Consider the following 23252-nt stretch of genomic DNA (forward strand, 5'->3'; position numbering starts at 1 on the left):
ATAAAGTGTTCAAATGAGGTTCATGGCCCCTAAAGAATAGGGTAAGTGAAGAAAAATGAGTGAAGGTTCCTATCCAGTTGAATACGGTAGAGTATCCTATGGCTTTTTTTTCTCCCAGCCGTGATTTAAGTACATAATGATCTCACTTTCCACATAAAACATGTTGACATCTGAGGTCTTGGGCTGTGAGTATAATATAAACCCTTCGAAATGCATTCTGCTTGAATGGATTTGCACCTTTTATGGGTTTGCACCTTTTCTAGGTTGGAACATTGTAACACAGAGTGGGCTGACATTGCCTGTATTGGGCCAAGCTTGCAAAGGGCCTCAGTGTTTGCAGCAAATGAAATGGATTGTGATCCTGGTCCGGCTACATTAGCCAAACATTTGCCTATTTGTTCAAATATTGTCACAGCTAACAGGCGCATGGTTCCATCGCCTCTGACAGATAATAGAATGACTACAATGAAGAAGGAGGCCATTTGGCCCATCGAGTCTGCACTAAAAAAGCACCTAGGCCCACTCCCCTGCCCACTCCCCTGCCCTATCCCCATAACCCCACCTAACTTGCACATTTTTGGATACGAGGGGCAATTTAGCATGGCCAATCCACCTAACTTTGGACTGCACCCGGAGGAAACCCACGCATTTGGGACCTGGATACAACTCTGACCTGGAGTGACTGTGTGGAGTTTGCACATTCTCTCAGTCACTGAAGGAATCCTGCACTGTCGGAAGTGCTGTCTTTCAGATGAGGCATTATACTGAGACCCTGACTATCCATGCAAATGGACGTAAAGCATTCCATGGCACTGTTCTGAGGAATCATCCCCTGTGTCTTGGTTCATATTTATCCCTCAACCAGCATCATGAAAACAGATAAACTAGTTATTATTGCATTGCTGTTTGTCAGAGCCTGTGGACACAGTAGGAGCAGTGTGCACCATCTACAAATACACTGTAGGAAATCATCAAGGCTCCTTCCAAATCTGCGACCTCTACCACCTAGAAGGACAAAGGCAGCAGATACATGGGAACACCATGTGCAAGTCCCCTTCAAGCCACATACTATCCTGTTTTGGAAATATATCACCGTTCCTTCACTGTCGCTGGGTCAAAATCTTGGAACTCCATCCCTAAAAGCACAGTAGGTGCACCTACACCACATGGACTTCAGAGGGTCAAGAAGGCAGCTCACCGCCATCTTCTCAAGGGTAGTTGGGCAACAAATGCTGCCCGAGCCAGTGACTCCCATGTCCCATGAAAGAATATAGAAAAGTGTGAATATTGGTGAGGTACAGGATAAATGTTTATTTCCTCCCCTCCATCCCCCAAAGTTCCTACATCGTGCTGAATTTTCTCAACTTTGAGAACATTCGGGAGGCAGGACCATTTCTGGGTCCTGAACCCACTCACATTCATAGCACACCTGCCCGCTTTAATTAGAAGCTGCCTCCCTGTTCTAGTTAGGGCAGGTTCCAGAGGCTAAAATTGAATACAGCAAGGGCCCAACGCAAAGGAGACCGGCAGCCCTCGAATGACCAGTGGGAGTGCTGCTGAGGGCCAAGCAGCAGGAAAGTAAGGGAGGCTCCATCACTATCTGGGGAGTGGCTGCCATGAAAATCACAGACTCCCATTTGCAGGAAAACCTCACTGAATGGCAAGGCTGTGACATTGGAATACAGCAGCATTGCCATTATCTGCTAGTAACCAGTAAAGCCCCTCATTGTGAAGCTGTCTCCTCTTAGTTGCTGGGGTGAGGTTACTAATTTACTGATAGTTAACTTAGCAACCTTAATTAGCACAGTACCACTGATGCCTGGGTTTCTGACCGCATCCAGTCCACCCTTGGAAAAAGCAGCCAGAGGCAGGACCTCGTCAGCAAACCGGTGTGACACCTATTTTCTGGAAAATTGCTGTTGTTCCACTTTTATGGGTCTGGGAAATCTAGCCCTTGGCCTACAACAACCACTGCCTGCTTATCACAGAAGAAAAACAGCTATCTGGCACTTGAAAGTTGCCAATGCTGATGGAAATTATGCCTTTCTGAGAGAAAAGTTGAAAGAAGCACATTTTCTTAAGTATTAGTTCATAGTGTCAAGTGTTTATGACAATTGTCAACTTGGATTTGCGTTCGGAGTTTTGTCAATTCTAAACTCATACCTGAATCTATTTTTGACAGTACTAAAACCAATGGTGGAACTGCTGAGTGATCCAGACTACATTAATCGAATGCTGCTAACCCAGATGGAACACAGGGAGCAAGTGAATGAGCGTCACAAGAAAGCCTACACATATGCTCCTTCCTATGAGGAGTTCATCAAACTTATCAACAGCAGCTCTGATGTGGAGTTCTTAAAGCAGCTGAGGTAAAACAACTCACTCCTATGTACAGTAGCCATGTTTTTACAAGTGTTTTTTGGGGAGCTGTTGTGGTGACATTGTGATTATATCCTTTTTAAAAATCTGTTTACATTCCGCTACTTTGACCAAGCTTTAATTTCCTCATTTGGCTCAGCATCTATTTTCTTGATTATATTTCTGTGAAGCACTTTGGGGCATTTTTCTGTTGTCAAGATGTTGTCTCTGTTAAAACTAGAGCTGGAGACTATGAAGTAAAAATTTCCACTTGTTTACAGCAGGAATGATGGTGCAAGCTATGTGGAATTGACCAAACCAATGCAAAAGATTGCGGTTTGAACCGGGCTTACCCGCAAAACTGCCCACACTGTGGGGAAGATGGTGGCATTTTCACTAGACTTGTAATGTCCAGGCTAATGTCCCGGGGACATGGGTTCAATTCCCCACATGCAGGTGGAATTTAAATTTGGTTAATAAATCTGGAATATAAAGCTGGGTTCAATAATTGTGACTATACCGATGTCATTAATTGTCAGAAAAACCCATCTAGCTCACTTAAGGCCCTTTACCGAGGGGATTCTGCTGCCCTTACCTCTGACTCCAGAACAACGTAATGTGGCTAACTCTTAACTGCCCTTTGAATGGCCTAGCAAGGGTTTGGGCAACAAATCTTGTTGACCTTGCCAGCGATATCCACATCCCATCAAAGAATACAAAAAGAAAACACCCCCAAGTTGGCTTTATGAGATTCTGCTGTATCTCTGGTCCAGGAGGCTTTTTAAATTGTGCTAATTTTTGTTAAGTACACAGACATTGTCAGACACAGGTTGAGCACCTTCATAGCAAAGATGTCTAATTTACAAATTAACTGGCTAGTGTACATCAATGAAACTATTAAATTATACTATATGGTTCTTTTGGTTATTTTAAAATCTGGTTATTCGCAAGTGGAGATTTGGATACATTGAATAAAAATGCTGATATTTGGTGAAACACAAATTTTCAGTTGTATTAATAAAACTGCAGCAGGTTACCACTCTTAAACACAAGGAATCGTTTTCATGAAATGTGAAACAATGGTGTTCTATGATGTCTGATCGTGCTGTTTCATGGCAGATTTTATGTTTATATGATTATGTAAACTGGTATGGTAGGGGTGTAGCAAGGGTAAGCAGAATGATAAGGGAAAGAGACAAAAGGACAGTAATAAAAGAAAGAACAGTAAAATGCAATAATAGTAGATAGGGCAAGAGGCAAATAGGGCCAAGTACAAAGAAAAGTTAGGATGATTAAAAATGGCAAAAAACAAGTCTAATGGCTTTGTATCTTAATGCACAAAGCATACGGAATAAGTTAGGCAAACTGATGGCACAAATCATGGTAATGGATCTCATAGTAATTACAGAGACGTGGTTACAAGGATATAAAAACTGGGAACTTTGAGGGGTATGTAACCTTTCAGAAGGTTAGGAGGGAAGGGAAAGGTGGTGGGGTTGCACTGTAAATAAGAGATGAAATGAGGACTGTTGTGAGAGACGATCTAGACTCGGATGATGTAGAGTCCATCTGGATGGAGGTTAAAGACAAGCGAGGGAAAGAAGACATTTAGATCCACAGACAGTTGGCACATTGTGGGAAAGGGTATAAATCAACAAATAATAGGAGCATGTAAAAAGAATAGAGCAATAGTTATGAATGACTTTAATCTTTTTGTTGATTGGGTTATTAAGTTGATAAGGGTAGCTACGACAATGAATTCAGAGAGTGCAGTAGGGAAAGTTTCCTAGAGCAAAATGTAATGGAGCCAACCAGGGAACAGATTATCTTGGAAATGGTAATGGATAATGAGGCAGACTAAATAAACGGCCTCCGAGTAAAAGATACCTAGCAAGTAGTGATCATGACATGATAGAATTTAATATTCAAATTAAGAGTGAGAAACCTGGCTCGGAAACAACTGTGTTTAACTTAAATAAAAGGAATTTCAATGAAATGAGAATAGAATTAGCTGGAGTGGACTGTGCGATAGATTAACAGAAAAGACAGTAAACAAGGAGTGGCAGACATTTAAGGAGGTAATTCATGACTCTCAGCAAAAATATATCCCAGAAAGGAGGAAAGAAGAGAGAGGGATAAACCAACCATGGCTAATTAAGGAAGTTAAGGAGAGTATTAAGTTGAAAGAAAAAGCATATAAGGAGGCAAAAGTCAGTGATCCCGAAGTCTGGGATCGATTCAGAATCCAACAAAGGAGGACTAAAGATAATGAAGAGAGAGAAAATAAACTACGAGGGCAAACTAGCGAGGAATATAAAAACTGACAATTGGAGCTTTTTTAAATATATAAAAAAGAAGCGAGAGGTCAAAGTGAACATAGGCCCCATGGAAAATGAATCTGAGGAAATAGTTATGGGAACAAGGAAATGGCAGAGGAGTTAAACAGATATTTTGCATCAGTCTTTACTGTAGAAGATACTTTGAACAGCCTAGTAATAATAAAGAATACAGGGGAGGAATTAAATACCATCAAAATGAAGTCGTATTAGACAAACAATTGGGGCTAAAGGCAGATAAATCCCCTGGCCCTGATGGCTTGCATCCTAGGATCCTAAAATAAGTTGCTACAGAGATAACAGATGCATTGGTTGTAATTTTCCAAAAATCCTTGCATTCTGGAGAAGTACCAGAGGATTGGAAAACTGCCGATGTGACACCCGTATTCAAAAAGGGAGGGAGGCAAAAAGCAGGTAACTGTTGGCCGATTAGCCTAACATCTATTATTGGAAAATGTTGGAATCAATTGTTAAGGAAAATTTTGGAAAATCATAATCTAATCAAGCAGAGTCAGCATGACTTCATCAAAGGGAAATAGTGTCTGACTAATTTATTCAGAGTTTTTTGAGGAAGTCTCAACCAGTGGGTAGAGGGAAACCAGTAGATGCGATGCATTTGGACTTCCAGAAGGTGTTTGATAAGGTACTTCACAAACCGTAAGTCATAAGATAAGAACCCATGGTGTTGGAGGTAGTATATTGGCATGGATAGATAATTGGCTAACGGGCAGGAGACCGCGAGTGGGGATAAGGGGCCTTTTTCAGGTTGGTGACCTGTAACCAGTGGGGTTCCACCGTGATCAGTACTGGGACCGCAACAGTTTACAATATGTATTAATGACTTGGAGGAAGGAAGCGGATGTGCTGTAGCCAAATTTTCAGAAGACACAAAAATAGGTGAAAGGCAAGTTGCGAGAGGGATACAAACAGTTTGTAAAGAGATATTGATAAATGTGGCCAGAAAGTTGGCGAATGGAGTACATTGTGGGAAAATGTGAAGTTGTTGTTTTTGGAAGGGAGCACAAAGAGCTGAGTATTATTTAAATGGAGAAAATCTGCAAAAAGCTGCATGCAACACAAAGGGACTTGGGGTACTTGTGCACGCAGGTTCAGCAGCTAATCAGGAAGGCTAATAGAATGTTGGGGGTTGGAGCATAAGAGTAGGGAAGTCTTGCTGCAACTGTACAAGGTACTGGTGAGGCCACATCTGGAGTACTGTGAGCAGCTTTGGTCCCCTTATTGAAGGAGAGATATTATTTCATTGGAGGTGAGCGGTTCAGAGAAGGTTCACTAGGATGACCCCCGGTATGGAGGGATTGTCTTAGGAGGAAAGGTTAAACAGGTTGGGACACTACTCATTGGAATTTAGAACAATGATTGGTGATCTCATTAAAATATAGAGGATTCTTAAGGGGATTGACAGGGTAAATGCTCACAGGAGTGTCTCGGACTAGAGGGCGTAATCTCAGAATAAAGAGGTGCCCATTTGCAGATGATACTAAGATTGGTGGAGTTGCAGATAGCGAGGAGGACTGTCAGAGAATGCAGCAAAATATAGATAGATTGGAGAGTTGGGCAGGGAAATGGCAGATGGAGTTCAATCCAGGCAAATGCGGGGTGATGCATTTTGGAAGATCTAATTCAAGAGTGGACTATACGGTCAAGGGAAGAGTCCTGGGGAAAATTGATGTACAGAGAGATCTGGGAGTTCAGGTCCATTGTACCCTGAAGGTGGCAACGCAGGTCAATAGAGTGGTCAAGAAGGCATACAGCAAGCTTGCCTTCATCGGACGGGGTATTGAGTACAAGAGTCGGCAGGTCATGTTACTGTTGTATAGGACTTTGGTTAGGCCACATTTGGAATACTGCGTGCAGTTCTGGTCGCCACATTACCAGAAGGATGTGGCTGCTTTAGAGAGGGTGCCGAGGAGGTTCACCAGGATGTTGCCTGGTATGGAGGGTGCTAGCTATGAAGAAAGGTTGAGTAGATTAGGATTGTTTTCGTTGGAAAGACGGAGGTTGAGGGGGGACCTGACTGAGGTCTACAAAATTATGAGAGTTATGGACAGGTGGATAGCAACAAGCTTTTTCCAAGAGTGGGAGTATCAATTACAAGGGGTCACGATTTCAAGGTGAAAGGAGGAAAGTTGAAGGGTAATGTGCGTGGAAAGTTTTTTACGCAGAGGGTGGTGGGAGAGGCGGGCACGATAGCATCATTTAAGATGCATCTAGACAGATATATGAACGGGCGGGGAACAGAGGGAAGTAGATCCTTGGAAAATAGAAGACAGGTTTAGATAAAGGATCTGGATCGACGCAGGTGGGGGGGCCGAAGGGCCTGTTCCTGCGCTGTAATTTTCTTTGTTTGTTCATTTAAGTCTAAGATGAGGAGGAATTTCTTCTATCAGAGGGTTGAGAGTCTTTGGAACTCCTTCCTTTGGGAGCTATGAGGACAGAGTCCTTGTGTGTATTTAAGGTGGAGATAGATAAATTCTTAGTCAATAAGAGAATCAATGGTTTTGGGGGCAAGGGGTGGAAAGTAGGCATGATGAATGTCGGATCAGCCATGATCCTATTGAATGACGAAGCAGGCTTGAGGGGCCGAATGGCCTACTCCTGTTCCTATTTCTTATGGTCTCACAGTAATTGAATTTTAGTGAAAATTTGAATTGCAACCTTACCAGTAGAATTTTGGGCACTATTTTTCTGATTGTACCCAAAGCAGAAAGTGTGCCTCCGATGGTGTTATCTTTGCAATTCTCTGTTGTGTATTCTAAACCTTTGTATGCTATTGAAAGTTGCAAGTTATATGTTTTCCCATGAGGGAGAGTCAAAATCAATGCAGAATTCATTTTACATTGATAGGGCCCACCACCTAGGTGGCTAATGATGGATGAAAGGGCAGGTGAGGGATGTATCTTGGTTTAGGATTAAGTGGAGAGAAAGGCTAGAAGAGAAAAGTAATTATATATTTTTTGAAGTTCAGGCTTAAAAATAGTCACAAAAATATGAAGCATGCTGCAATCTAATTTTCTGAGCACTGCGGGATTCATGGTGGCTTTCAAACAACGTGTAATGGGATATGGAACTGGTCTGACTTCCTCGGCTGTTGAACTACACACGGACTGTGGTTGGAATGCCACTTTCCAATGTGGTTACTGAAACCTAAGGATAGATCAAGGGAACAATATATGTGTGTAAACTCCACCTGAAACCTATTTACTTGCGTTCAGCGGAGGGTTTTCTTGGTCTTTAAGAATAGCTCCTACGGCCCTATTTTTAAAAAAAATGAGGAGAAAAGGGAACTGGAAATTGAATGTAAAGATTGTGACAGATTGTCAAAGCTGATGGCTAATTTGGATTGGATTGGATTGGATTGGATTGGATTTGTTTATTGTCACGTGTACCGAGGTACAGTGAAAAGTATTTTTCTGCGAGCAGCTCAACAGATCATTAAGTACATGAGAAGAAAAGGGAATAAAAGAAAATACATAATAGGGCAACACAAGGTATACAATGTAACTACATAAGCACCGGCATCGGATGAAGCATACAGGGTGTAGTGTTAATGAGATCAGCCCATAAGAGGGCCATTTAGGAGTCTGATAACAGCGGGGAAGAAGCTGTTTTTGAGTCTGTTCGTGTGTGTTCTCAGACTTCTGTATCTCCTACCCGATGGAAGAAGTTGGAAGAGTGAGTAAGCCGGGTGGGAGGGGTCTTTGATTATGCTGCCCGCTTTCCCCAGGCAGCGGGAGGTGTAGATGGAGTCAATGGATGGGAGACAGGTTCGTGTGATGGACTGGGCGGTGTTTCTTGCGGTTCTGGGCCGAGCAGTTGTGATGCAGCCAGATAGGATGCTGTCTATGGTGCATCTGTAAAAGTTGGTAAGGGTTAATGTGGACATGCCAAATTTCCTTAGTTTCCTGAGGAAGTATAGGCGCTATTGTGCTTTCTTGGTGGTAGCGTCAACGTGGGTGGACCAGGACAGATTTTGGAGATGTGCACCCCTAGGAATTTGAAACTGCTAACCATCTCCACCTCGGCCCCGTTGATGCTGACAGGGGTGTGTACAGTACTTTGCTTCCTGAAGTCAATGACCAGCTCATTAGTTTTGCTGGCATTGAGGCAGAGATTGTTGTCGCTGCACCACTCCACTAGGATCTCACTCTCCCTCCTGTATTCTGACTCGTCGTTATTCGAGATCCGGCACACTATGGTCGTATTTGGCTCTTGTTCAAATGGATTGCTGCTCAGATATACTCCCATCAATGTATTTAGCTGCCTCCACAGAAATATTACTGTTAGTCTACAGCCGAATACCCCCCCCCCCCACCCCCCCACCGACATACACACACCATACAGTCTTCCTTTCCTTCATATGGGTATCCAAATTGGTCTCGTATACCTGAAAATGAAACTCCAATCTCATTGGTGCAGTATTACTGATTTTCATTAGGATTTGAACATTTTGATTTGCTTTTTTCCTTCTGGTTTTCCATCCATTTTCTCTGACCAAGTGAAAGGTTTTATTCAATACAAACACTGGCTTCAGTGTTAGGGAAACAAAAGTAGTTTTAAGGGATTTTTTATTTGTATTGGTGAACATTACGTTTTAAGTATGTTTAATTTAATGTTTCTGTGCCTGGAAGGGTAAAACGTATAGTTAGATTTTTACTGGACAAAGGTGTTTATATGATGGGTGTTGATTAAGTTCCAGCTGATAGTGACAGAGAAGGCAGCTGTTGTAGCTGTGCCAGAAGAAGTTGGTTTTAGAAGGCGAGAGAGGGAACATCCCTCTCGGCCTTGCTAGAAGAAAAGCCATCTATGGGGTAATGGTTGTGAAAACAGATGCCAGAAATTGAAAGTCTAGTTAGGTAAAGAAACTAGAGAAATGAAGGGAAGTATCCAAGAAGTCTGGAATTAAATGCAGAAACCCAGGCATGGTTCAGAAGAATTCAAGGAAGAGCAAACAAGGTGCTCTGAATTAAAGAGACAATTGCAGAACCAGATTTGAAGTGGCTCAACAGCCTTCAATGGTATAACAACTGTCTGATGCCATTTTAATACAGTGTGGGAGTCGAGAGTTAAACCAATTGTGAGCAGTTTTCACAGCAGCCAAGAAAAAGAAATCCTGAAGAGGTTGGTGTAAAATCTTGGACTGGATTTGCTGTTAAAAGTGGAGCGGAAACTTTTGTTTAAAGGTGTCATTTGTAAACCCTGGTCTGGATGTCAGAATGCAAACTGCTCAATAATTATATGAGAGGATTTTAAAGCGTGTTTTTGGGAGTGGAGTTTGGTAACTCACGTGACAATCATCTGGGGGAATTCTGAGGAGACATCCACAGACATTCACTTGTGGTTAAGAGTGGAGCGTGTATTTGCCCACAGTCATCTTGTGTGCTTAAAAGAGACTTTGTGTTAATGGGACCATTGTAGATTAAGATGTACTTTGCAATCCGTGTTAATCCTGAAACCTGTGTGTAATTGGTAAACTGAGGGGCGAGTAAAGGAGTATTGTATCATCATCCAATTTATTCATGTTTAATTAAAAATAGAGTTCTTGTTGTTAATACTTAATTAATGACTTCCGGTTGCGGTGATGCACTGCTAAGCCGCACGTTTCGGCAGCTCCCGTTCTAAGGGACTTTTGGGCTCTTTTCGGGAACCCCAATGGAAATTGTTTCGGACCAAACCCAGTGTTGGGTGATGAAGGAAGGAGTCCCCCCAGGTGTGTATGGAAAGGATCGGTGGTAGTGGCCAGATTGCGAAGGATCCTTTGGAGCAGCGGCAGAGAAGAGAAGGAAGAAGCAAGATGGCGACGGATGGAGCCCAGACGACATGGGACCCAGACCAGCAGGAATTCCTCCGACGGTGAGTGGAGGAATTAAAGAAGGAGGTGCTGGAGCCGATGTTGTTGGCAATCGAAGGGCTAAAAGAAACGCAAAAGGCCCAGGCGATAGAGCTCCGTGGGGTGAAGGCAAAGGCATCCGAAATCGAGGATGAGATTCAGGGCCTAGTGGTAAAAATGGAGACGCACGAGGCGCTACATAAGAGGTGTATCGAAAGGCTCGAAGTCCTGGAGAACAGCTCGAGGAGAAAGAACCTCCGGATTCTGGGTCTCCCCGAAGGAGTGGAGGGAGCTGACGTTGGGGCTTATGTGAGCATGATGCTCCATTCGCTAATGGGAGCTGAGGCCCCCTCGGGCCCCCTGGAGGTGGAAGGGGCTCACCGGGTCCTTGTGAGGAGACCAAAGGCTGGAGAACCACCAAGGGCGATAGTGGTGAGATTTCAACGCTTCACCGACAGAGAGGCTGTTTTGAGCTGGGCCAAGAAGGTACGGAGTAGCAGGTGGGAGAATGTGGTGATACGAGTATATCAGGACTGGAGCGCGGAGGTGGCGAGAAGGAGGGCGAGCTTTAATCGGGCCAAGGCGGTGCTTCACAAGAAGAAAATAAAGTTTGGGATGCTGCAGCCGGCGCGATTGTGGGTTGCGCACCAAGGCAAACATTACTACTTTGAAACGTCGGATGAGGCATGGACCTTCATCCAAGATGAGAAACTGGACCAGAACTGAGGGACTGATGCTGTGGGAGAGACGACGATATTGATGCATAGAAATGTAAATTGAGGAATGGGATGTTCACAGTATCGAGATGATAGACGGGGTTTTTTTCTCCTCTTGACGGGAGGGACACTGAGAAATGTGGGCGCCGGTGGAAAAAGGGACTGAGAGGGGGGCTGGGGAATGGGGGAGCTGCGCCATAGGGGGCGGGGCCGATCCAGGAAAGTGCGGGTTTTTTCCCGCGCTAGGGAGATGATGGCGTGAAGATAGGCGCAAGAAGGATGCGAGTTCCACGCACGGGGGGGTCAAGGAGAGAGCGGGGAAAGCCGGGGTCAGTTGGAGTCAGCTGACTTTCGGAAGCATCATGGGGGGAGTAACCATGCTAGATGGGGATCTAGCGGGGGGGGGGGGATCAACTGAGTTGCTGCTGCTGGGAGCGAGAGGGAGCTGGCAAGGGAAGAGGTGGTCGGGACGGGAGGGCGCCGCCTGGGGGGATGGGTGTGTGCGCGGGACCCGGGCGGGGGACTGGCCTAGAATAGGGGATAGCCAATCGGCGGGGGGGGGGGGGGGGTGCGGGCCGGCTGATCACGTGGAATGTGAGAGACCTAAATGGGCCGATTAAGAGGGCCCAGGTGTTCGCGGACTTAAAAGGACTGAAGGCAGATGTGGTCATGTTTCAGGAGACGCATCTGAAGGTGGCGGATCAGGTTAGGTTAAGGAAAGGATGGGTGGGACAGGTGTTCCACTCAGGGTTGGACGCGAAAAATAGAGGGGTGCCGATATTGGTGGGGAAACGGGGTGTCGTTCAAGGCTAGGAATATAGTGGTGGACAACGGGGGTAGGTATGTGATGGTGAGTGGTAGATTGCAGGGAAAGGAGGTTGTGCTGGTAAATGTATATGCCTCGAACTGGGATGACGTGGGATTTATGAAACGGATGCTGGGACGTATCCCGGTTCTGGAGGTGGGAAGCCTGATAATGGGGGGGGGATTTCAATACTGTGCTGGATCCAGGGTTAGATCGGTCTAGATCCAGGACCGGAAGAAGGCCGGCAGCGGCCAAGGTGCTTCAGGGGTTCATGGAGCAAATGGGGGGAGTGGATCCGTGGAGATTTGGTAGGCCGTTGGCCAAAGAGTTCTCCTTTTTCTCCCATGTCCATAAGGTATACTCCCGAATAGATTTATTTGTTTTGAGCAAGGCACTGATCTCGAAGGTGGCAGGAACGGAGTATTCGGCCATAGCCATTTCAGACCATGCCCCGCACTGGGTGGATCTGGAACTAGGAGAGGAGAGGGAACAGCGCCCACTCTGGCGACTGGATGTGGGACTATTGGCGGATGAGGGGGTCTGTGGAAGGGTGCGGGGATGTATTGAGAGGTACCTGGAGGCCAAATGATGATGGTGAGATCTAGGTGGGGGTAGTATGGGAAGCGCTGAAGGCGGTGGTTAGGGGAGAGTTGATCTCCATTAGGGCTTACAAGGAGAAAAAGAGGGCAAAGAAAGGGAGAGATTAGTGGGGGGGATTTTGAGGGTGGATAAAAGATATGCGGAGGCCCCGGATGAAGGACTATATAGAGAGAGGCGAAGACTTCAGATGGAGTTTGATCTGCTGACCACAGGAAAGGCAGAGGCACAGTGGAGGAAGGCACAGGGGATGAGATACGAATATGGAGAAAAGGCGAGCCGGCTGCTGGCCCACCAGCTTCGCAAGAGGATAGCGGCGAGGGAAATTTGGGGAGTCAGTGATGAAACGGGAACTACGGAGCGGAGAGCAGGGAAGGTAAATGAGGTGTTTAAGACCTTTTATGAGAGGCTATATAGGTCCCAACCTCCGGAGGGAAAAGAGGGAATGCAACAGTTTCTGGACCAACTAAGGTTCCCGAGGGTGGAGGAGCAGGAGGTGGCAGGTCTGGGGGTGCCAATTGAGGTGGATGAGGTGACTAAAGGGCTGGGGAACATGCAGGCAGGGAAGGCCCCAGGACCAGACGGGTTCCCGGTGTATTTTACAGGAAATATGTGGACTTGTTGGCCCCGCTGCTGGCGAGAACCTTTAACGAGGCCAGAGAAGGGGGGACTCTACCCCCGACAATGTCGGAGGCGACGATATCACTAATCCTGAAGCGGGATAAAGATCCGCTGCAATGCGGGACATATAGGCCTATCTCGCTCCAGAATGTAGACGCCAAGTTGCTGGCAAAAGTGCTGGCGACGAGGATCGAGGATTGTGTCCCGGGGGTGGTGCATGAAGACCAGACAGCGTTTGTCAAGGGGAGACAACTGAATGTCAACGTTGCTGAATCTGGACGACTACTACTGGGCCGCCAATGTGGCGATGGTTTGTAAGTGGATGAGGGAGGGAGAGGGAGCGGTGTGGAAGAGGCTGGAGATGGCGTCCTGTAAAGGAACGAGCCTAAAGGCGCTGGTGACGGCGCCGCTGCCGCTCTCCCCGAAAAGATACACCACAAACCCAGTGGTGGTGACAACCCTAAGGATCTGGGGGCAATGGAGGCGACACAGGGAGGTGACGGGTGCCTCGGTGTGGTCCCCGATCATGAATAACCATAGGTTTGTCCCAGGAAGGATGGACGGAGGGTTCCAGAGCTGGCATCGGGCAGGAATTAGGAGATTGAGAGACTTGTTTATTGATGGGGAGTTTGCGAGCCTGGGAGCACTGGAGGAAAAGTATGAGTTGCCCCCGGGGAATATCTTCAGATATATGCAAGTGAGGGCGTTTACGAGGCAACAGGTGAGGGAATTTCCGCTGCTTCCGACACAGGGGATCCAGGATAGAGTGATTTCCGGGGTATGGGTCAGAGAGGGCAAAGTGCCCGAAATATATCAGGAGATGAGAGACGAGGGGGAGGCAATGGTAGAGGAGCTGAAGGGAAAATGGGAAGAAGAGCTGGGAGAGGAGATTGAGGAGGGTCTGTGGGCTGATGCCCTAAGCAGGGTAAACTCCTCGTCTTCGTGTGCCAGGCTTCGCCTGATTCAATTTAAGGTTCTACACAGAGCACATATGACGTTGCAAGACTGAGCAGGTTCTTCGGAATGGAGGACAAGTGCGGGAGGTGCTTGGGAAGCCCGGCGAACCACACACACATGTTCTGGTCGTGTCCGGCACCGGATGAGTTCTGGGGGGGCGTGGCAAAGGTGATCTCAAAGGTGGTGAAGGTCCGGGTCAAGCCAGGCTGGGGGTTAGCGATATTTGGGGTAGCGGAAAAGCCAGGAGTGCAGGAGGCGAAAGAGGCCGATATTTTTGATCCAGGTTCCAATCTGGTATCTTCTCATCCAATTATAACATCAGCTGGGATTGTAACTGTCGGGTGTTTTTTTTTTTGCTGTTTGCAGTAGAATTGGTTTGAACGATTTAATGATATTTATAGCTCTAAAACATGAAGAACAACCTGGTGATGATGCAAATCAAAGACTTCTGGTGGCGACCATGGAGTGAGCGGTCGCACATTTGGTGGCTCCTGCTCGTGGAGAACGTTCTGGACCTTTTCCCTGGCTAACGGCGGACCTAAGTGATTGTATAAGGTGCAGGAGAGGTGGAGGAAGAGAGTATCCCACTGGTTTATGGATTTGTGAACTAGAAGTGGCCGGAAAAGAAGGGAACAACTGTCGAAAGTTGGTGTGGAGCCTCCGACACACGGGAAGATGGTGGAGGGTCAGGGTCTGAGCTTGTCGGCCCAGTGGTTGACGGATCAACTTTGTGAGCTTCCTCCACGAGAAGTTTGCCCAGCAGAGGAAGAAGAACTTGGAGGACCTGGCCAGGGTGGTGGATCCCATAAAGGCGGGGATCGACCACATGAAAATGAAGTTGGAGGCCCAGGGTCAGGCGATCTGGAAGATGGAGGAGGCGGTGGGGGAGCAGCTTGCTTCGATGGCTGTGGAGATGGGGTTGATGAGTGATCAACAGAGGAGGAGGCTGCAGGACAAGGTGGAGGACCTGGAGAATAGATCGCGCAGGCAGAACTTGAGGATCGTGGGCCTGCCGGAGGGCAGTGAGGGAGCGGACGCCAGTGCATTGTGCCGAAAATGTTCGAGAAGCTGCTCGGTGAAGGAGCGTTTGCTCGGCCCTTGGGGGTGGACCGGGCGCACAGGGCGCTTATGAGGAAGCCACAGAGAAACGGGCCGTCGAGGGCGATAGTTGTGCGATTGCACCGGTTCCTGGATAAGGAACAAATTTTGAGGTGGGCCAGGCAGATGAGGCGCTATACATGGCAAGGCAGCGAGCTGCGTGCCTGCCAGAACCTGGGTGCGGAGCTGGCCAAAAAGAGGGCGAGCTTCAACAAGGTGAAGTCGACCCTCTTTAAGAAGGGAGTGAAGTTCGGCATGTTGTACCGAGTCTGTGGGTAATGTACGAAGGCGGGGAACTCTACTTTGTGTCACCAGAGGAGCCGATGGAATTTATTAGAGACAATGGATTGGCAGGAAAATGAAGACATTGAACTCTGGAGGGGTTGTTCCTATCTTGTATCTTGGTTTACTTCTGGTTTGTATGAACCACTTTTGCACTGTACTTGGGGATGGTGCTCTGTTTGGGCTCTGGGCCAGTTTGTTTGTTTCTGATGGGGGGGGCGGGGGTTGTTTTTTTTCTCTTCTTTGTGTTTGGTGGGGATTGTAAAGTTTACACTGGGAGGATGGTTGAGCGAGGGAGAGGGGAATCAGTGGGGGGGGGGGGGGGGGGGGGGGTAGGGTTCTAGGTGCCATGGGCGGGGGGCTACCAGGCTAGCAGGGTGGGCTAGCTCACAGAAGCGCAGTGTGGAGCGAGCAGGTGGTAAGTGTGTTGATGGGGGTTGGGATTGTTATTTCGTTGTGGGGTGGGGGGAGGGAGGGTGTAGCAGTCTGCTGAATGGGAAGGGACTGGTGAAGGATGACAGGGTGAGGGTCGATGATGGTTGGTGCCCGAGCGCGAACTTGTTGAGGTGCGGGTCGCGGACTTTGGAGGCTGGCCTAGGAAAGGCTATAGTTGATCGGGGAGGGTAGGGGGGGTAAACCAGGCTGATCACATGGAATGTGAGAGGGCTGAATGGGCCAGTCAAGAGGGCCTGTGTGTTCGCGCAACTGAAAAGCTTAAAGGCGGACGTGGCAATGATACTGGAGACACACCTGAGGGTGGTGGATCAGACTAGGCTGAGGAAGGGTGGGTCGGGCTGGTATTCCATTCCGGGCTATATTCCAAAAGAAGGGGAATGACGATTCTGATTAACAAGCGGGTGGCATTTGAAGTGGGAAGTATTCACGGGCAGTACGGTAACATTGTGGATAGCACAATTGCTTCACAGCTCCAGGGTCCCAGGTTCGATTCCGGCTTGGGTCACTGTGCGGAGTCTGCACATCCTCCCTGTGTGTGCGTGGGTTTCCTCCGGGTGCTCCGGTTTCCTCCCACAGTCCAAAGATGTGCAGGTTAGGTGGATTGGCCATTATAAATTGCCCTTGGTGTCCAAAGTTGCCCTTAGTGTTGGGTGGGTTACTGAGTTATGGGGATAGGGTGGAGGTGTTGACCTTGGGTGGGGTGCTCTTTCCAAGAGCCGGTGCAGACTCGATGGGCCGAATGGTCTCCTTCTGCACTGTAAATTCTATGATAATCTATGATAATCTATTGTGGCGGATGGGTACCGGTGGTGCTGGTGAATATTTATGCACCAAACTGGGATGACGTAGAGTTTATGAGGCGGGTATTGGGGAAGATCCCGGATCTGGACTCCCATCAGCTGATTATGGGGAGGGAATTTTAATACGTTTATGGATCCAAGGCTGGTTCGGTCGAGTTTGAAAACAGGGCGTCAGCGGCTGCGAAGGAAATAAACTAATCGAGGGGGTGTGGGGTGGCTAGAGGGGGTGGGAGGGGCTGTGGGTTGGCCCTACTGAATTTCAGGAATTACTGTTGGGCAGCGAACAGCAATAGTCAGGAAGTGGGGGAGGGGTCGGTTTGGGAGCGGGTGGAGGCAGACTCATGTAGGGGCACAGCGTTTGGGAGCACTGGTAATGGCACCTCTGCCATTCTCGCTGGCTGGGTACTCCACAAGCCTGGTGGTAGTGGCAGCTTTGAAGGTGTGGGGACAGTGGTGGAAGCATATGGGAGTGGAGGGAGTGTCGATATGGACACCTATTTGTGGCAATCACCGGTTTGTGCCAGGGTGGGGGGGGGGGGGGGGAGCGACAGCTAGATGGGGTGTTTCGGAGGTGGCAGAGAGCTGGGATTGAGCGGTTAGGGGACCTGTTTATTGACGGCAGCTTTCCGATCTTGGAGGACTTGGAGGAGGAGTTTGAGCTACCAGGTGGGAATGGGTTCCGTTACCTGCAGGTGAAGGACTTTGCACAGAGGCAGGTTTCGACCTTTCCGCACCTACTGCCGCAGGGAATACAGGACCAAGGTAATGTTGAAAACGGGAGTGGGGAAGGGGAAGATCTCAGAAATTTATAAAGAGCTCATTGAATGGGAGGGAGCCCCGATAATGGACGTAAAGTGAAAATGGGAGGAAGAGTTGGCAAAGGAACTAGAGGTGGGATTGTGGGAGGATGCCTTGAATAGGGTTAACGCGTCCTCGTCGTGTGCAAGGCATAGCCTGATACAATTCACGGTGGTCCACAGGGCACTTTTGACTGTGGCCTGTATGAGCAGGTTCTTTGAAGGGGTGGAGGATCGGGGTGTGCGGGAGGGCCCACGGATCATGTCCATATGTTTTGGGCATGTCCGAAGCTCAGGGGATTCTGGCAAGGATTTGCCGATGTCATGTCCACGGTCTTGAAGGTGCGGGTGGTTCCGAGTCCAGAGGTGCCGATTTCTGGTGTGTCGGAAGACCCGGGAGTCCAGGGGGCGGGAGAGGCTGATGTGGTGGCCTTTGCCTCCCATCTTATTGGTGTGGAGGGACTCGCAACCCCCGGGGAGGTGGGGGTATGGGCCAATGACATGACTGGATTTCTCAGGCTTGAGAAGATCAAGTTCGCCCTGAGAGGATCGATGCTAGGGTTTGCCCAGCGGTGGCAGCCGTTTATTGACTTTTTTGGGAAAATTCAGCTGTCAGCAGATACAAAGGGGTGGGGGGGGGGGGGGGGGGGGCATCAAGGGAAAGAGGGGAGGTCGGGGTGGTTGGTTGAGTTGGGAAATAGTTAGTGGGAAAGGGGGACTGGGGAACTGTTTATGTAAGCCATGATGGCTGGGTCTGGTTGTTGGTTGTGTGGGTGTTATTTACTTTGTTGTTTTTCCTCTTGAAAATTGTTGTTAAAAATTATAAATATTATTAAAATATTTTCCCCCAAAAAAGATGCAAATTAAAAATCCGTTTTCAACCCTTGGTTTATTTAGTGCAGAAAATAGGCGGCTCATTGGTGTGTATCGACCTGTGAAAAACCTGTGATAACTTTGATGTCACTGAAGGATTTGTGGATTAGCTGAGGGGCAGTATCTCGAATGTGAGTGTAATCTGCTGTTCACTGGCTCGTATTTTTAATAAGAACCGTAGGTGGTGTATGACGACAAAGAAATTTATTGTAAAATTCACAAAAAAATGTTTACATTTTCACATTACTGTGGAAGTTGCCAAAGTGTATCATATTTGATTGATTCCAAGTTTTTAAAAAAATCTCAACTATCTAAACCTGCTGTCCTTACCTGGTCTGCCCTCAATGATTCTAATCTCAAACCTTAATGTGGTTGACTCTGGCTTTCTCAAGTAGCCTAATGAGTCAGTCAGTTGTACCAAATTGCTAGGACAACAATAAAGGCAGCCCTCGCTGGCAATCTCCACAACATAAGAAGCTGTTTATTTTTGATAAGGAAAACTTGCAGACCCAGAAAAAGAACTGGGTCTACAACAAATTCCAGGTTAAGAAAGCTGTGTTTAGCTGTGTAAGCGTCGGGCCTTATCTCCCAGACCAGCAGTCTCCCAAAATCCAAATTAAAGCAAAGCTGATACAAAAGAAGCTTAAGAGTTTCTTGTAAAATGGTGTTTTCTTTCTATATAGTTAGACAACAGATTATACATGTCCATGGCTTTAATGTGTCAATTCATTATAAGCTTGGTAAGATGGAACATTGTGTTTGTTCCTCCCCAAGTTTGGTAAAATGTTTGGATTGAAGATGTGATATTTTAAAACGGATCCTTTCTCTGACTGCAGAGGATCGTTCTTACGCTGTTTAGATGCACTCCAAATGGTGCAGAGTTGAGAGCCTCTGATACATTGCTGTTTAGCACAGCGCTAAATCGCTGGCTTTGAAAACAGACCAAGGCAGGCCAGCAGCACAGTTCAATTCCCGCACCAGCCTCCCTGAACAGGCGCTGGAATGTGGTGACTAGGGGCTTTTCACAGTAACTTCATTTGAAGCCTACTTGTGACAATAAGCGATTTTCATTTCATTTTCATTTCCATCTTATATGGGATCGTGACAACTTAAACCTGTGAGCCAAAGCACGTGAATTCATTTTGGTGGAAAGTACCTTACAGTACAGGTAAATGTACTTCACTCATACACTTACTTAACAAACATCTACCACCATTCAGTGACTGCACATACAGATTAGAAACATTGGCAAACCCTGCTTATTGTCTTACCATTTTACCAACAAATGCATCAAGGGGTTAATGTACACACGAATACAGTGTGCAAATATGAATAATTGAGATCATATACTCAATCTAGGAGGTTTAGGTATATTGCACAAATGTCTAATCCTTAAATGTAATTACTAATCATAAACGCACTTAAGCATACCTGGATTTCCAATTAGCAAAAGCTGGTTAGTGGCTAACACTTTGGATAACATTGCTCAAGAGCTTTAGCTATTCTATTCTTTAAATCTGAGAAAGCAATTTGGAACTCTTAAGTTTATTGCTTCTAAATTTAAATGGGTATAAATTAGCTGACCCAGGGGACTTCCGGTGACAGCGGGCGGGAGGCAGCTGCACAAAGGCGGGCTCCCGTTGGGAACGGCATTTTCGGGGCTTTGAGCCCGGTCCCAGGGTCCACGGAGGTGGCAAAAACAGGGAGGAGGCACAGTAAAGGAAAATGTCAAGGGTGAGCAAAAAAACGGCCGTAAAAAAAACAGCTGAAGGTCCGTCGGGGAGTGGAAAGGTCACCGTGGTGTCACCAAGGAAAATGGAGGCTGGAGCACCAGAGGAGGCTGCATTGCTTACAGCTGAAGAAATAACTAAGTTGATGGCTGCGGAATTCGAAAGGCAGTTTACAAAATACATGGAGACAATGAGGAAGGAGATGAGGGAGGTTTTGAGTGTGTTGGTGGAGGAGGCAATTTCCCCGGTGATGACGGCGGTGGCGAGCGCAGTGGCGGAGGTGCGGGAGCAAGGGGAGGCGCTGAAGGAAGTGGAGGAGACATTATTGCAGCACGGTGATCAACTTACCTCGATGGGGAAGGAGATGCGGAAGGTGATGGAGATTAACAAGGATCTGCGAGAAAAAACAGATCCAGGCGACAGAATTTGAGGATTGTGGGGCTGCCCGAAGGAGTTAAAGGACCGAGGCCGACTGAGTATTTTGCCGTGATGCTGGCAAAACTATTGGCGGAGGGGAAGGATCCCTCCCGATATGAATTGGATCAGGCTCATCGGTCGTGGAGGCCTGTACCAAAGGCGAGTGAGCCGCCAAGGGTAATGACTCTGTGCTTCCGTAGGTACAGTGTGAAGGAGAAGATCCTGTGCTGGGCCAAGCAGAAGCGGGTGGTGCAGTGGGCTGGAGCTGGTATACGTGTATACCAGGACTTTACGGTGGAGCTGGCGAGGAGGCGGGCTGCCTTCAACCGGGTGACGAGGGCACTGTACAAGGTGCAGTGCGGCATTGTATATCCAGCGAAGCTGAGGGTGACTTACAAGCTCAAGGACTTTTATTTTGGAACGGCAAAAGCAGCGGAGGAGTTTGCGAAAGCAGAAGGACTGTGGCAGAACTGACAAATTGAGGAATGGCCATGTGCAGATGTAACCTCATGACTGTATTTTCTTCTTTTTTTGTTTCACTGCGTGCGGGTGTATGGGCTAAAGGAGCCAATGTTGTATATATTTGGACAAGGGAAGTGATGGGACTTTCACTCGAAATGAGGGCTCTTTGGGGTGTAGGTGGATATGTGGGGTTTGTGTGCTAAAAGGGAATTTCTGGGCTTTCCTAGGGCCGGGCAAGGGGGAAGGGGACCCGGGCGGGGGCCTCCACGCTGGCTGGTTTAAGCCGGCCAGTGAATGGGAGTGAGGTGGGGAGGGGCTGTGGCCATCGGAGCCTGGCAGAACAGGGTCCGAGTGGTCTAGCCGGGGTGGAAAGTTGGGGGGAAGGAACCGAGGTTGGGGGGAGGAGTTTTACAAGAGGCAGTGGACGGGAGGAGTTGGAGAGGGGGCTTGGGGGGGGGGGGGTTTACAACTCTTAGGTATCATGTATGGTACTCTTTCAGAGGTTGGATGGCGTTCAGTGTAGGGGGGGCGGAGTGGGGAGTGGACTCTATAGGTTAATGGTGACCATGGGCGGTCCCGGACTCCTTTTTTTTCTCCTTTGTTTTTTGTTTCCACCGTGGGAGGGTTTGTTTTATTGGATGCATATATTGACAGGTAGGCCGTTGTTTGGGGTGGTGGGAGGATGGGATCGCTGTTATTGTTAAGGGGATTGATTTTGTATTTGTTGCCGTTTACTGTCTGGGTGGGGTATAAATATAGGAGGAAAATGTGAAAATGGAGAATAAAAACATTTAATTTAAAAAAAATTGCAAAAATTAGCTGACCCAGTAGCACTCAAAGTCATACTTTAAATATCTTCTCTTTCAGCGATTTGAGAGGGATAATATTCATGGCAAGGCGGGAGAAAAATAAAAATGTTTAAAATGAGGAGCACAATGACTTGCTACGATGGGTGGATTTTTATTTGGTGTTCCTGTGAAAGAGATGATCTGGAATGAGAACAGCTAATGTTTCCCTGACTAAGTCAGGTCCTTCATCATAGATCTGGGGCGAAATTCTCCTACCCGCCCCGCCACATTTCTGCACCGACTGGCCGGCGGGAGTCTCCGTAACACCGGCCGGTCAATGGGGTTTCCCATTGTGGGGCAGCCCCACGCCGTCGGGAAACCCCCGGGCTCAAAACGGAGACTCCCGCCGGCGGAGAATGACGCCCCTGATATATCAGCATTTCTGTTTTTGTGAAAAAGTGAATTTAGGAATCAAATGCACGCATTGTTCATAAAACACTACCCCATCGCCACCCTCCTATCCTTTTCTCAAAGAACATGTTGTTTTGTTCATGTAGATTGTGGTTGATAATGAGAACCATCTTTTGTTGTTTAGTGTTTCTTTGCAGCAGGAATAGATTATTAAGTAACACATTTGTTCATCTGTGGCATAGCAAGTGTGTGTGTCAAGGTCAGCACAACAAAATTGTCAAAATATCTCCGCAAGGCTGCTGCAGATCTTCAGGAGGAAGGGGTAATCAATGTTTTAAGATGAATCGCTTTGAACCTTGTTTAGTGAATCTCGAACTGCAAGACTAATGTCCTGAACTAATTGATGAATTTGATTGGATAAGTTTGTCTTTGGTATTGCTGTAATCTCCAGGTATGTTTAGCTGTGTTTATGAATAGTGTTGTCTCACAAGAAGCTTCACACTGAAAAGCAATTGGGAGAATTCATAGCCTTCCCGTTTTCAGTGGCCAAGAATAGGTGGCTGTAGAGTAGGAAGGGCATATATTTGTCTTCCTAAATAAACTCTTAATTACTTCATGTGATTACTTCATTAATCCTGTTTATGCCAAAAAAGGAAAGAAACCAGGAAAAACTTTGAACGCCATCAAATGCATGCATTTATAGTGAACAGAAAGTTTACTACTTAGATGTTTTGTTTATAGAAGACATTGTTACCATGCCATCCATCAAAAATTTCTTTCAATTTAACTTTGACGTCACTTGGAAAGAGACTTCACAAACTCTAAATTAGTCCCTTGACAAATAGGAAGTACCCAAGAATGGTGTGGAGGACTGAAGGTTACCATGTGTGTGTCATGATC

At 47.1% G+C, this 23252-nt stretch overlaps 1 protein-coding gene across 5 annotated transcripts in view; it reads left to right on the forward strand.

Annotated features, from left to right (window-relative positions):
* Positions 1-23252, forward strand: part of snx25 (sorting nexin 25) — a 369244-nt gene that overhangs the window by 192946 nt on the left and 153046 nt on the right. For all 5 annotated transcript variants that reach the window (XM_072515885.1, XM_072515884.1, XM_072515886.1 and 2 more), the window contains one exon: positions 2183-2369. In XM_072515885.1, the coding sequence (XP_072371986.1) occupies positions 2183-2369 (187 nt within the window). The remainder of the gene's footprint in view (positions 1-2182; positions 2370-23252) is intronic.

Source organism: Scyliorhinus torazame, chromosome 9, assembly GCF_047496885.1.
Source record: "Scyliorhinus torazame isolate Kashiwa2021f chromosome 9, sScyTor2.1, whole genome shotgun sequence".
NCBI classification, from domain to species: Eukaryota; Metazoa; Chordata; class Chondrichthyes; order Carcharhiniformes; family Scyliorhinidae; genus Scyliorhinus; species Scyliorhinus torazame.